Consider the following 14,877-nt stretch of genomic DNA (forward strand, 5'->3'; position numbering starts at 1 on the left):
AAACCTCTTTTTTTTTTTTTTTTGGTCAAATAAATTTTAATACTTTATTTTCATGGAAAGTACTGCTAATTTTTATTATAAATTTTAATATTTTGTTTTTTTTCTTATATGCAGTTATACGAACTCATTACAATTTACAACACCGGTGCGTGAAGGTATTTGAGAGTCTAAAACTTTTGTACACTCGTTGTAATATTCATTGTTTCTTTTTTCTTGAAGGATTCAATTTGCGAGAGTTCCAGCAAAAGCTTATTTTTAAAAAAATAGAGGATGATCGTTCAAGAAAACTCAAATTTACTTCCAATTCTTTTTATGTTCTATTTTTATTTTGTTTAAGAAAGAACCTTACAACCATTTTTTTGTTTTTTTTCTACATAATAAAATTTTTCGATAGAATAAGTATTTATTTATTATTATTTTTTTTGGGTGAAAATTTGATAAAATACAATTGAATCCTTAACTTTAGGAAACCTAGAAAATTTTGCTTCCGCGGGAATGCCAAGCATATATCTTCAAAATTCCATCTGGTACCCTCTACAAGCCTAATTATTCCCATTGTCTCCCCGAAAAACTAACCGTTTTCACTTCTCACAGAGAGAGCCGCAAAGGGCCGTCCTTCAACCGCCATAACCAGCGAAGCCAAGACCTTCCGCCATTGCTGTAAGTAGAAAATCTCGTGTGTTTAAAATTTTTTTGTTTTGTTTTGTCTTGTTTTTCTGCTTTAATTAGCATCCACACTGATTGTAGAAAGCTGCAAAAATCCGTAGGTTTTCTAGGGTTTTATTCATAAATCTTGTTTAAATTTTATTGGTAATAATTTGTTCATCCCTTTTTTTGTAGCTTCATTGTCTCCAAGCTCGCATCGCCATCAAAAATGGACCCCAGCCACGCGGGAGATATGTTGAAGTATTTTTATTTTTTATTTTTGGAAAAATAAATTTTATTTATGTTTTGAATCGGTTTTTTATTTTTTATTTTTAGATAAAAGATTATTTATTTGTGCAGGCATTTGGAGAAGCAGAATGGACTCCTAATGGAAGCCTATAGATCGATGTCTCATGAACTGCATAAACTTCAGGTGGTTCTTTAAAAGCCCTCTCTGATTTTATATCTAACTGTGTATTGAAATTTCAAAATTTCTGTTATATATCTTAATTTCATTGCCATCTATCTGAATGGTTGCTATTACCAAGTTGGTTAAGCTAAAAAATTTGAAAGTTCAATGTGATCAGACGAGCCTATCTTAAATGTTAAAGAGGCTTTTGAGCAATAGGTTCTGTTGATTGTATGTATGGGTTACTGCAACATCTTAATTATGGAATAACACTCAACTTTTAAAAGTCTGTCTCCCCTTTTGCTTCTTCAAGGTTAGATAAATGGTGTTGTGTAGTTAGTTGTTTAGTTGTATGATATTTCTGTATTATTTGGATGTGTGATGTTGAAATTCTAGTGCAACTCGTACTTTATATGATATTCTGTAGTTCAGGTATTAATTTGGGAACCAATTGTGCTTTCATCTAAGAATGCTTAACTTGCTTTGAATCCTGATAAGAAAGGGGATTCAGCAGTTGTGTTCTTTAGACTTTCTCATACTCATCCAAGAACTTTTGAGTGTAAAGATGTGTACTTTCAACGAAAAGAATTTAAGTGGAAATATGTGTGAATTCATGAAGGAAATTTTTATCTTGACACACTAAAAGAACTTTTTCTTGCAAACGATTTGTTTGAAGGGTGGGTATTTCTATTAATATTTGTTCTGGTTGTTTGTTGAGAGGGGATCCTAACTAGAACTTGTGTACAATTTGCAGGTAGAGGAAGAAATGCTAATGCGCAAGTTCTATGAAATAATGTCTGCTCATGGTAAAATTAAAAAGGTATGTTTTCTTTCCAAGTCTATCTTAAACTGGACTGCCCTTGGTAGTTGTGCTATTCTGGTCATGATGTATACAATTCTATTGAGGATTATTAAATTATAACCCATTTGTAACCTTGTTTCTCCTTAGCAATTTTTCGCTTTGTTGTTTCCTAACATAATAAATTTGAGTAACATCGGTAGGCATTGCTTCTCTCTCTCTCTCTCTCTCTCTCTCTCTCTCTCTCTCATACTTGATAAATTAAGTAACGATTTTAGACAGTGCCTCTGTGCCACTGCAAATTGACTATTGCTATTGTCAACCTGTGAGTGAACAAGTTGGAGTAATTGAGTAGCTTGACTTAACGGTATTATTATTCATTAGTTACAACATACAACTTCTGAACTTTGTTGGTTTTTTATTTCATAATTAAACTGGAGAGTACTAGCATAACCCGGAGTGTAATTTTTAAACTTCTCAACATTTCTATGTGCTAAGATTGAAACTGTCAATGAAGTTTAACGGCTATATATGGTGACAGACATTGAATGCAGTGAATTTGGGTAGAAATGTAATAATGCAAACTGGCAAAGACGACCTGATAAAATTGTTCTTGGATGTTAAGATGGTAGAGGTGAGGTCAGCCCAAAATGCTTGATGATTACATTAACGAGAATTAGCAACCTTTAATGAACTTTTACATCTAAGCGGAGATAAGTCAATGGTTTGTTAAATTTGCATGTAAGGGATAAGTTGCTTTTGCACATAGCATACCCTAATTGTTACTTTTAAAGTTTGTTTGCTTTTACTTTTCTTGGTTCCATTTTTCCCACTATTTTACACTTTTGTAGACAGAAGATCGTGGTAATATTTCAGATTATGGCAAAGTTGGAGACTCTACTGCTTTAGTTACCACAACAAGCAATGAAGAACAGTGATGGCGCTGGGGATTTTTTATTTTAAATTAAAATTTTTTTTTTTTGGAAATTCATTTATATTAATTTTGAGATTTGAATGGACATTATTTTTTACGAAGATCTTAATTAAATCCATGTCATCATAGGATGGATGATAATGTTCATTTATATTAATTTTGAAATTTGTATGTACATTATTTTTACGAAGATCTATTTGAAGCACATGATTAAGGAACAGGTTTATTTATGTATTATATGCACATAATTAGAAGATGGTACATCTAGCTAATTACATCTATTGAATATATAAAGTAACTTAAAACATTATGTCTAGCTAACTTGGACTTTTTGCCTAGGAGGCAAAGATTTCTCTCTGTCGAAAGGATGATTCATTTGGATCAACATGAGAGTCCAAATACATTGCATTACCAGAATTTATGTTATATATTTGCAAGAGGTTGACTCCCTTGTTTCTCTCATGTTACAATTCTCTTTCCGCTAAACCCCCTTTCTCCTCTGTCCATAGAGACAAAATATAGGACTAGTGCCAACAGAGCCCCCTTTCTCCTCGGTCCACAGAGACAAAATGAAGGACTAGTGCCAACAGTTCCCCTCCTTTTTCTGCTACGATTGGAAATCCTGTATTTTACATATCCATACGTCCATATGATGGGGTCCTTAGGTTTCTAAAGTAGTGTAAAATGATTGAGTCCTTAGGTTTCTAAAATAGTGTAAAAGGAAGTGTTTCGAATTATTGCTATTTAACTTGGACCTGTCCTAAAAATTTCGAGGTATTTCGAAATGTTTTTCGACACGGACAAAGTCAAGGAAGGCTTTAACATGTTAAGAAATATGAATAGAAGAATTAACAAAGCATAAAATGATTCTGATCAAGGATGAAATATGTTAGTTCCTAAATAATATTAGGTTCTTAACTTGGAGCTTATTAGAAAAAATTTCTAGTTTAACTACTTAGCTAAAAGAAATAGTATAGGAAAAGAATGTGCAAAATATTTAATTAACATATAGTATGATATGTCGAATTTACACATTATTGAATTTTAATTTTTTTAATATGAAAATAAACATATAAAGTGGACTTATACTTTTTTTGTCCCCTATAGTAAAATCCAAAATCCAATCATAGTCATTTATATGATTTCCATTATATAAGATCGAAAAAGCTTGTTTTCTTCAATTTTTGTAATATATTAATGATGGTTATGTACCCAAAAAAAAAAAAAAAAAATCATGGCTGCTAAGTAATTAATTATGAAACGAATTTTCACTTTATCTTCCAAAATTTGACATATATGAAGTCAAATCTGCATAAATCTTTTCAATGCCCTTATTTATATATCAATATATATAAAATACTATGTTAGAAATACAAAATACAAAATTATTTGTCAATTTAGTTACACAATAATTAGAATTTATTTTTCTTTTTAGAGAGAAAAACTTAACTTAGTAGCTTTTTTTTTTTTTTTTTTTTTAGGTCAAGACTTGATAAGTACTCCAAAGTCAAATTAACTTGCGGATAAATATAGAATTGATTCATAGAAGCTAAAATATTCATATATAGCATGTATTTAATAAATGTATATATAAATTCATAGCATTTAATTCATTTATTTTTAAAATATTTCTTCCAGTAAAACTATCAATAATATTAGTTTGGCCTCAAATATTCACATTTTTTGGGCTTATAGGAGTAAAATAATATAATCATAATTAACAGCACCCTAATTCAGTGCCTAGTTGCTTAATTTTCTACCAACTGAAGCTAGGGACACAGAAAATTAAATAATTCTATTTGTTTTATGTTACAGAAAAAGAAGAATTGTGCTATTAAGTTAAGTTTATATCATGTATAAATTCTCAAAATAGAAGTTGCAAAATCTTATCCTTTTCTCTGCAAAAATATAAGTTGCAAACTTAAAATAGGAAAAACCAACCTAAATCTATATAAAATTTTTTGTCCTTAAAGTTAATCTTCTTATTTCTTATCGTTTTGTAAGTTTTGTTAATATAGCTTTTTATGATAACGTTACAGCTAAATTTTATTTTTTACTAAAAGAGGCAGACCTTCTTCCATACATATATAAGTTTTGGAAGAGAAAAGCAAATATTCACGAATTGTAATTTTACCTTAATTGAATAAATATATTATTATTATTATTATTATTATTATTATTATAATTTTGGAGGAGGGTACCATATCAAAATTTAAACCTCAGATCTGAAAGGTATTCATAATGGTTTAATAGTTTTACCACACATCTAAGCCAAAAGAGAGATTATTTTTGTTATTGTTATTATTATCAACGGTCACTAAATTCAAATTTGGGGAAACCAAACACACAGAGCGTTGGGTGAAAGAAGCGCCAGAACACTCTTTTTACGATTTGTACCCCAAAAAAAAAAAAAAAAAAAAAAAAAAAGAAGAAGTTCTTGCGCGCAAAGAAACCTTTTCCTCTCGCATCATTTTTCATCGTCTCCGTATTGCAACAAATGCTCTCAGGAAACAGTAAATTCAAATTCCTAAGTCACTGGTTTTTGACTCCTAGAAAGTTCACAGCCCGGGTCAAGAACTGAAAGATTCTGCGATGGTTGAGAGCGTTGATTCTCTGTCTGATTCGATGATTAGCGACTCGGGTTCAAGATTGATAGCGTCTGGATTTAAGATATCCAACTCTGCAGGTCAGTATTTTCTCAAATCTGGTATTTCTTTCTACTAACTAGCAAGAAACATGAAAGCTTAGCCAGTGAGCCTAAAAGCAAATCCACAGATATGTTACTTAATTAAGTGTGAAATTTGTTTAAATGGTAATTGCAGACTGTTTTTTCCCCCCCCTACGTTCAACGGTGTAAAAATGATTTTATTGGGTATCGTGGTTAGTTGCAGGCTAGAAAGATCGAAAGCTGGAAAGATTGGTAAAGCCTTTTTAGAAAGCTAGCAAGGGCTAAAAGTGTTTCTGATTGAATTGAAAACAAAGTTATTTCGTAATTTCTGTGGCTTTTGAACCCAGATGCTTATATAATATTATTTGTAAATGCTGGAGGAGAGGCTTTCAAACATAGCAGATTCTAGTTTCAAATCTCTCGGGGACACATTTTACGAGGGTGGGAATATTGTAAGAACCAACGAGCATGTAATTGATGCTGGGGATTATCCATCAGTCGGCACGATTCGGAAATTTCCGTTATTCAATAACCTTCCACTGGAGATTATTACATAGATCTTCATTTCACAGAATTCCTGGACCTAAAAAGAATAAAGGTTTAAAATTCTTACAAGCGCTTCACCAAAAAAAAAATAAAAAAATTGTACAAGCACTAAATAATGATTCCAATGTATTTTTAAAAATTGTTATTAGATAATTATATTCATAATATTATTATTACATTTTTTAAAAGGAGATTCATGATTTTTTTATTTTATTTTATCTATAAATCTCTAAAAAAAGATAATTAAGTTGTATTAAAGACTAAATTTATGCATATAAAAAGTATTTGTTTCGAAGTTTTAAAAACTAAAATGAAAAAGAAATAATATTGAGATACAATGGATTAACGATCACATATCATTGTATTTTTAAATGTTAAGATGAAGCTTAGAGCATCTCTATGAAAATGAACATGATGCATAAGCATTATACAATATTTTTAAGAACATTAGGAAAAACCCACATACAGCAGAGATTTTGTATTGCCATTGGCAAAAGTGGAAGTCCTTCTCCTATTAACAACATAGGAGTTGGAAGGGGAATGGAAGGTATGATTCATGAATATAGATATGTATATTCCATTAAAAAAATAAAAAATAAAAACTTTTTATCTCAATTAATTGTTTCCCGGTTTTAATTTCTTTTGAAAAGAATCGGTTAATAAACAAGTTAAGATATATAAAACTGAAATAGAATTTTCTAGCTTTAATTATCATGAATCTTTCTCAACTACCTCAAATATTTGAAATTATTAGAATTGATCAAATGATATGACCAAATTACTTGTGAAAAAAAAAATACATTTTTTTATTAAATTATTAAGTCAAATTTTATGAAAATACAAAAAATGAAAATTTACATTTTTCTTACTATTACATATTACAATTATTTATTTATATATAGAGAGCAAGGATAAAAAAAATTCACCAAAAATAGTTTTTTATTATGATGTGAAGCATAAATAACTCTAATTTAACTCATAAAATAAAAATTATTTATTTTAGTTGAATTATTAGAATAAGTAACAAATTTGAAGTGATTGATTGTTTTCTATTTCAATAAAATACATTTGTCAGAAATGTTATAATAGAGAAACTACGACTTTAATACGTGACTTTATATAAAATTTAAAAAAGAAATTCCTAAAATAGTTTTTATAAAACCATCTATCATGTATCTTTTCACAGATTAACTACTAGTTTTATTCTAATTTTTAAAATTAAATTATATTTACTCAATCATCAAGCTTGACCAATTAAATTAAATGAATAATTAATAGAAACAAAGTACTAAAGTTTTTTTTTTAATTAATAAAGATAGGGGTTGGATTATTAAACATTTCAATGGATTTTATTCCATGTATAAAATTTTGGATGATGAAAAAAAAAAGAAAAAGGATAGAGATAGAACCGCACAAGTTTTGTCTTTGTATTTGTTTTTTTTTATTATATTGACTCCAATCCTAGTTCTATCGCATAAGTAGATTCTATTGATATAGAGGATATCAATTTGAAGGGATATATAAGAGTACCAATAAAATAAATACAAATCTTTCTTTCAAGATATTGTATCAAATTGTCTGGAATAGAAAAGAAAAAATTGTATTTAATGTTTAAAAAAAATTGTATTTAATGTTTAAAAAAAATTGTATTTAATTTTTAAAAACTATCATATTATTTATGTTGCTAGTAATATTTTATTTTATGCGATTTTTCTAGATAATGTGATTAGATATTATTAACGTGAATGTTTATTTTTAAAAACTTTCAACATTGTCTCTTTTACATAACAGCCAATATTAACATTTTTTTTTTCTAAAATTGAAAAAAGATAGAATGTCTAATCAATTAGTACCCACTAACAGTCAACTGCCTTTTTGCATTTTTTTTAACTGTACATTTATACTAAATATTAACATTGCCAAATTTTCTAACGCATATATAACAATCCACTTTCACAATTAGAAATGCTGTTGAGGAGGAGAAGATCTTAATCCTTCTTCTTGTTATTGTTGTTATTCTTTTTTTCTTTTTTTTTTTTGGCTGCTGTTGCAAAGTAAAGATGTGTATTTTCATATCAAAAGCCGTTGCAAACTAAACATGTGTACTTTTCAAATGAAAAGAATTTAAGTGGAAATATGTGAAATTCATGGAGGAAATTATTTTGCTAAAAGAAATTTTTTTCTTGCAAAATATATGATTGAAGTATGATCAAGGGCAAGTATTTCTATCCATATTAGTTCTGGTTGTTCTTTGAGAGGGGATCCGAACTAAAACTTGCGCACAAATTTTAGGTAGAGGAAGAAATGCTAATGCCGCAAGTTTTATGAAATAATATTTGCTCGTGGTAGAATTAAAATGGTATGTTTTTATTTCCAAGTCTGTCTTAATCTGCATTGCTCATACTAGTTTGTGCTATTCTGCTTATGATGTATCCAATTCTATTAAGGATTATTAAATTTCGGTGGAAATATACTTAAGCAGACTGGGAAGGACCTGATGAAATAGTTTTTGGATGTTATGAGGGTAAAGAAGAGCACAGTTCAAAATGAAATGATGGCATAGTTTGACATTCTTGAATATTTGTTAATAATAATTTTTGTATTTTGTTTGTACGTTATTTTTTACAGAAGATTCTTGAATATTCGTCAATAATAGTGTTGGAATTTTGTATGTACATTATTATTATTATTATTATTATTATTTTAACAGATGATCTTAATTAAATCCATGCCATCGTAGTGAATAAATGATAATCCTCTTGTTTTGATACTGACCATTCGGTTTGTACCATTGCTTTGTTTTTGTTTTTATTTACAGACTGCTGTATTTACATTGTTTGTTATTAGAAAATCCAGTTTGGGTTGTATGCAACTTTTATGATCAATCTTTGTGGGTCTGTTCACGTTTGGTACTCTGTTAATATGAGGGTATCTAATGCCTGAACTGAACTTGACGGCTTGAAGCTACCACTAAATTGTTTGTGCACATGCAACTCTTAAATTATGATGATCAACCATATATATATATATATATATTAAAACGATTAGAAAACATATTAGCAAACCAGAGAAGTAGCCTCTTCTCTTGCTAAATCAAAAATAAGTAACATCTAAATATACTGTTTTTTTGGATATGCAACAAGAAGGATCAATGAAAGTAGCCTCTCTTACTAAAACAAAAACAAGTATTAAGTCTTTTTCCATTTACAACCATGCAATTCTCCAACTAATTAACTAAATTCACAACTGAACCAATTCTCCAACTACTGAAACTAAATTCACAAGTGAACCATGTCATCCACCTCAGAATCACAAATTCCAACATCAACTGTAGCAAAAGAAACTATAACCTCAGTTGCCATTTTCACAGCTATCTCTTCAGGTGAGAACAAAACGACAGTGAAGAAAGCCTGCAACAAACAACAACTCCATTTCAACAAACTAATTTTGAGGAAACCAACATTCCTAATGGAAATTGCCCAATGTGAATTGCAGGAATGTATATAAGAATAAAAATTAAAAATTAAAAAAAAAAGAAAAAAAGAGCACATGCTTACTTGGGTCATTGTTAATTAGCATAGCAGTTCCTCCAAAACTGCAACTACCTCCATTCCTCTTGGTCTTCTGCCAATAGCTATTGAAAGCATAAGAAGCATGGGCCACAACAGTATCAGGGGAGTAGCAATTCCCATGAGGCATAATCTCATCACAATCAGCACCACCTGGTCCACAAGCATAGTCCATTGCCTCCTGCAGTGTGTCTGCAGGAACATTAGGCTTAGCCACACACCAAAGCTTCTGTACCACCCCTCCTATTTCAGGAGCTGGAGCAACTGGGTAACTTGGACTACAAGGAGGCAATGAGAAACTGAAAGGGGGAGGAGTTGCTGGATCAAAAGGTCTTTCTGGGGCAAAAGGGAAAGACAATGGCGGTTGAGAAACTATTTGTGCTAGTGGTGGAGATTGAAAAGCTTGGGGTGGAGAGGCTGTTTGAGATACTGGTGGATGGGGGTGTTTCGCTACATTGGCAGGAATGGAGTAGCCAATAGAGGAATGGAGCGGTGGGTCTGCGGTTTTTGGTAATGGGGTGGGTCTGGCTGGGAATGGGTCTAATACCGAGTTGGGATTCAAAGATGAGAGCTTCCTGGTCATGTGTTTTCTCTCTTTTGGGCTGGTTAATAACACATTGATCTTGTTATTGAGCTGAAAAATTCCAAGATTTTTCATGCACTCCATGTGAGAAGAAACCAAGTTCATAGCCTCTTCTGGTAAAGGAGTGAAATTTGGGGGCGGATTCACAGAGTACGAAGAGTTTATACCCTGGAGAAAATCTAGCAGAGGCCTGATGAATTTCTCAGCAATATCCCCTCTGTATGAAGCAGAGTATGGGTCTAAACAACCGGAAGAGAAGGCAGCTGAGACTTTGATATCTTTCTCCAAAGCCCACCTTGCAAGAGAGTGATGAATGTTCTTCAAGGACGGCAAAACCAGACCCAGATTTCGCTTTTGATCTTTTTGGCAGAGAACAGTGTTTCCAACAACAATGGTGGTGATTTGGGCCGCAGGGTAGTGAGACAGAATGTGGGTCCTGAGCCAAGTTTCAGCCATTAGAACACTGTTTGAGACATCATTGAGGTCTTCAGCACTCACGGAAACAGCTATAGGACGACCAGAGTGAGAAGACGCTTGAAGGACCTCCGAAGTTGTATCATGGACGCTTAGGAGGTTAATGGATTCTTGACCAGTACCTACATGGTTTAAAAAAAAATAAAAAATAAAAATAAAAACAACCCTTAAGAAATAAGATCTCTGTCCTGTGAACTCTGGAAATATTACACAGAGAAAAGAAAAAGAAGAAGACCCACAATGACAAAGGGAAAATTGTACAACACAACTATTCAAACTCGCAAAAAGAAGTAAAAGAAACCCACAAAATACCATGGTGAACTAGCTTTGCTTACCAGTAAGACCTAAAGAAGAGAAAAAGAAAAAGTGAAACAACATCAACAGCAAAACGATCTTCAACATATCTGCAGTAACCCAAGATCTGATCAAACAAGAAAGAGAACCCTGAAACCCAAAATGCAAAATTTCCTTAAGCCTCTGCGTATATAATTTTATCAGTGAGAGTGTTATAAAGGCAAAGATTTTTTATCTTTGTTGTCCAAAACAAGCCATTCCACAGCAGTACTAACATTTTCCATCTCCAATCTCCAATGTATTACTCTACAGTCTCTACATTTATTTATTATTATTATTATTTTTTTTTTTTTGTGGTTGCATACAAAAGATAAAAAATAAATAACCCTTCAATATAAATTATTTATCTATCCAAAGCGTACAACGGCTATAAAGCTAAAAAACAAAAGCATAAAGATCCAATTTCCATTGCCTAGAAAATGAGGCTGACAAAGGCAATGGCTAATAACCCAAATTACATACAGACTGTGTCCTATCTCTGGACACCTTGGGACGCGTGGAAGAACAGCAAAGTGTGGTGTGGGAAGTGTGTAGGCCATGAACTATATAACAAAGCCCAAAAACCAACCAACATTGACCGTACCTCTGCCCCAAAGACAGAGAGGGAAATAGAAAGAGAAAGAGAGAAAGAGAAAGAAAAAGAAAGAGACGTCGTTCTCTCCTGTGGAGTCGAGGTTTGTTTTGCTTTTTCATTGAACTAGGCTAGACCGTAGACCCATGAACGTGAAAGAGAGGCTTTGCAACTTTCGCATGGAAAGCAAATTCATTCTAAACGACGACGTTAGCTACTCCCTCTGCCAGTCAAGTCAACAGTCAACAACACTTGCCGTTTTCTCTTCGTGGACCAAACTGAATCCATACCGCATAAGAAAAGCACAGGTTCCGTGGACCCCACGGATATTAACAAAGGACAAAAAGTGGGCTGGTGGATTCCAGCGCACCTACTTTCAAAGTAAATAAACTGGCAGTTTGTGGGCCAAGCCCATTAGCAATTTTCAAATCCATGGATAAAGGGCAATGTAAAAATTGAAACGTGGCAATCACGGCTAATAAATGATTGATCTTAGTACTTATTATTATCATTTTTTTTAAACTTTATGAATCTAAATATTTTTGTTATAACAAATTTTGATGATTAATTTGGTAATGGGATCACCGATCCTTGAGCTCAGTTTTGTTGGCATTGCGTATCATTCACAATTGCCAGGTCTTGAGTTGGAGATTCATTGATTGGTGAACCCAAAAAAAAGGGGAAAAAAGGGAAATTTGGTTATAGGGTCGTCCAAGTTTGAGATCTGTTATATTCTAACTGGCTTAACTTGAATAAAGATAACTTCTTTTTTTTTCCTAGTTTTATTTAAAATTGAATGTATATTATCAATCCAATCCAACCTAACTTTCCTATACTCAAAGCTCTAATTTGGAAAGGAGTATTGGATTAATTAAAATTTTGATCAACATAAAACATTATTAATTGTGTAGTGATAGAGAAATATGTATGATTTTCCAATATGCATGAATAATATATAGTGGTGGCTAGCTAATTTTGAGTTGTCTTATGATTTCATCCACAATGGCATATGCGAAAGTGACACCTTCTTTGTCATTAAGAATACTAGAAAGCATTTGTGATATAGATGTTTTGTTATATTGTCTGATTGTTAATTTGCCTAAAGATTCATTCCAGGACATATAATACCTAATTTGTTTTGGATTTAGACTTTTGAGGTTGGAGTGTGTTGTGCTATATATAGCTATTGCTTAAACATTTTCTGGTTTTTTGGGGAGACATAGTTCAGAAACCATTTATGATTTTTTTTCAGCCAAACAAACCAGTAGAGATGTATAGATGGTATGGCTCCTGGTTGCTGACTATTGGATTAATCATATCTGTGATATTCCATATGAATTGACACATATTGAATCATTGATAAATCTGAACACTTTTTTTTTTTTTTTTGAATCTCATTATATATGTATATATTATATTGTATAGATAGGTGGTATAAAAGTGAAATAGGCAAACTACATTTTTATATATTTACATTGTTTCCATACTGTGTTATAAATATGTATGTCTTCTTAATCACATGTAGTTAAGTAAATAAGCAATAGATATTGTTGTATGGTGATTTAGATCACACATATTTCATAGGAAAAAAATTATTAATACTTATAATCTGCAAATTTATAAGAAAAAATTGTTAATATGATAAATGAGCTTAATAAAAAACTGTTAGCTTGAAGAACTTTCTTGGCTTGTGGATTATTATATTCCATGCATGGACTTGAAGCAAAGCAATATGCTTGACGTGGTAATTGAGGCTTGGAACCCACAGCTCTTTTTTGGGAACCCCCATAGCTCTTGTTTACCAAAAATCTAGAGTCAGCGCCTTAGATAGGTGGGTCCTATTTTATCCCCTAGGATTCTGTTTCTCTGACTAGGTACACTCAAGGATAGAAAAAAGATTAAGGAAATTTCCAATTTGTTGTTCATTGTTTTATTGTATAACCCTAAACCACAACTCGGTATCACCGAATACAAAAGTTCAAACTTTATATGCCTTAACGAATGGACAAATCCTATTTGCGATAACATATATATATATATATGCATTGTCCAAAATGCAAGTAAAGATTTGAGTGGCAAAGTAATATTCTCTAATTTCAAATTAAAAAGGGCAACAAAATATTCTAATTAATTGACCAATACAAGAGTTACTGGAAAAGGGACAACCCAAACACACAGATCAATAAATTATAAACTATATATGATATAAATTGCTTTGACAACTTGGCTCAGACAAAACAAGTAGGACGAACATATATAGTAACTTTCCTAGTTGGTGCTTTTGGAATTAATAACAGTGCCCGGAGGGGTTGGATATTGGAGGTAGGAAGAGGGACAAAAGAGAAAACCAGAAACACCCAGGCCCTATGTAAGTTCCAACATTCTTGTATTATATATATATATATATATATACATAAAAGAAAAAGACAAACCCTTCCAACTGTCTATCTTAAGAATAATAGCAAACAAAAAAATAGCATTGTTAAGTAATAAAATAGATGTGATATGCTTATTTAAGCAGTGAGTAAAATTATTATCTTCAGATAAATCTGGGTTGAATCCCTCCACTCTATAAAATAAATAAATACGTGTCATGTTACTAATAAACCAAATTACAGGTTTTTATTTTTTTTGGCTTCCAAACTTACTGGTCATATATTCTTACAGAATCTTTGTTAATTAATAATGCATTATTTCACTTCTATAAAGTTTGTGAGCTTCATTGGAGAACCGACTGGACAAATGCACGGTGGACCCTAATCAAGTTAGCAAGAAGTACTACAGCTATACCATTGTTGCTTTGCTTGACCCCCTGCACATTCCACATTTTCCACTACAGAAAGTTTTTGGTTTACTGCTTACAGTCTTATACTGAGCAGTAATGAGGACGAGCAACATGCCAAAATACGTTTAGATAGAAAAATCTCACAAATATGACTAATCAACTACCATATTTTTCTTCGACCATTAGGAATTTAGAGCCCTCTTCTGGCATTTGAATTATTTTAAAAGACTTTTTTGGCGAATGAATTATTTTAAAAGACTACCGATTAGATTGGTAAAGTTTACAAGCTCAATTTAATTTGGCTTACAAGACGGAATAGGACCCAAATTTTCAATATAAAATGTACCATTCGCTTGGCCTCCAGCACATTCCACCAGTAATATTTTAAATTTAGCCAAAGATTGGTTTGTTTGATAGTGTTTGCCATCGTTAACAATATTGTATGAGGCACATTTTTTTATGATTTAAAAAGTATATCGTTGTGGACTTGCATAATGTAGCATTGAAAACACCACACCAATAATCGTTTTTGAAACCCAT

At 31.6% G+C, this 14,877-nt stretch overlaps 2 protein-coding genes across 5 annotated transcripts; one reads left to right on the forward strand and one right to left on the reverse strand.

Annotated features, from left to right (window-relative positions):
• Window positions 1-205: 205 nt before the first annotated feature.
• Window positions 206-2,962, forward strand: LOC107424946 (uncharacterized). 4 transcript variants are annotated; one of them, XM_025076281.3, is made up of 5 exons: window positions 206-660; window positions 841-906; window positions 1,006-1,078; window positions 1,809-1,874; window positions 2,709-2,962. In XM_025076281.3, exons 2-5 carry the CDS (start codon window positions 875-877, stop codon window positions 2,760-2,762), a joined length of 225 nt encoding a protein of 74 aa, XP_024932049.1. In that variant the 5' UTR covers window positions 206-660; window positions 841-874; the 3' UTR covers window positions 2,763-2,962. The 4 variants fall into 4 exon arrangements, with proteins under 4 accessions (XP_024932049.1, XP_048322341.1, XP_015890336.1 ...); XM_048466384.2 differs by having other exon boundaries at window positions 221-763; window positions 2,705-2,962; XM_016034850.4 differs by having other exon boundaries at window positions 221-676; window positions 2,705-2,962.
• Window positions 2,963-9,147: 6,185 nt separating this feature from the next.
• Window positions 9,148-11,348, reverse strand: LOC107424911 (glucan endo-1,3-beta-glucosidase 12). The gene is made up of 3 exons (XM_048466386.2): window positions 10,963-11,348; window positions 9,559-10,749; window positions 9,148-9,411 (listed from the first exon to the last, which is right to left on the reverse strand). The coding sequence occupies exons 1-3, from the start codon at window positions 11,027-11,029 to the stop codon at window positions 9,380-9,382; spliced, it is 1,290 nt and encodes a 429-aa protein (XP_048322343.1). The 5' UTR covers window positions 11,030-11,348; the 3' UTR covers window positions 9,148-9,379.
• Between the last annotated feature and the right edge of the window lie 3,529 nt (window positions 11,349-14,877).

Source organism: Ziziphus jujuba, chromosome 7 (genome assembly GCF_031755915.1).
Source record: "Ziziphus jujuba cultivar Dongzao chromosome 7, ASM3175591v1".
Classification (NCBI taxonomy): domain Eukaryota; kingdom Viridiplantae; phylum Streptophyta; class Magnoliopsida; order Rosales; family Rhamnaceae; genus Ziziphus; species Ziziphus jujuba.

Excerpts from the sequence above, each read along its gene's own strand:
- LOC107424946 (XM_048466384.2), top strand. The coding sequence starts at position 875 with ATGGACCCCAGCCACGCGGGAGATATGTTGAA. Across the intron at positions 1,079-1,808 it reads ATGAACTGCATAAACTTCAG|GTAGAGGAAGAAATGCTAAT; the intron begins GTGGTTCTTTAA and ends TACAATTTGCAG. Across the intron at positions 1,875-2,704 it reads CTCATGGTAAAATTAAAAAG|ACAGAAGATCGTGGTAATAT; the intron begins GTATGTTTTCTT and ends ACACTTTTGTAG.
- LOC107424911 (XM_048466386.2), bottom strand. The coding sequence starts at position 11,029 with ATGTTGAAGATCGTTTTGCTGTTGATGTTGTTTCACTTTTTCTTTTTC. Across the intron at positions 10,750-10,962 it reads CTCTTCTTTAGGTCTTACTG|GTACTGGTCAAGAATCCATT; the intron begins GTAAGCAAAGCT and ends TAAACCATGTAG. Across the intron at positions 9,412-9,558 it reads GCTAATTAACAATGACCCAA|GCTTTCTTCACTGTCGTTTT; the intron begins GTAAGCATGTGC and ends TGTTTGTTGCAG.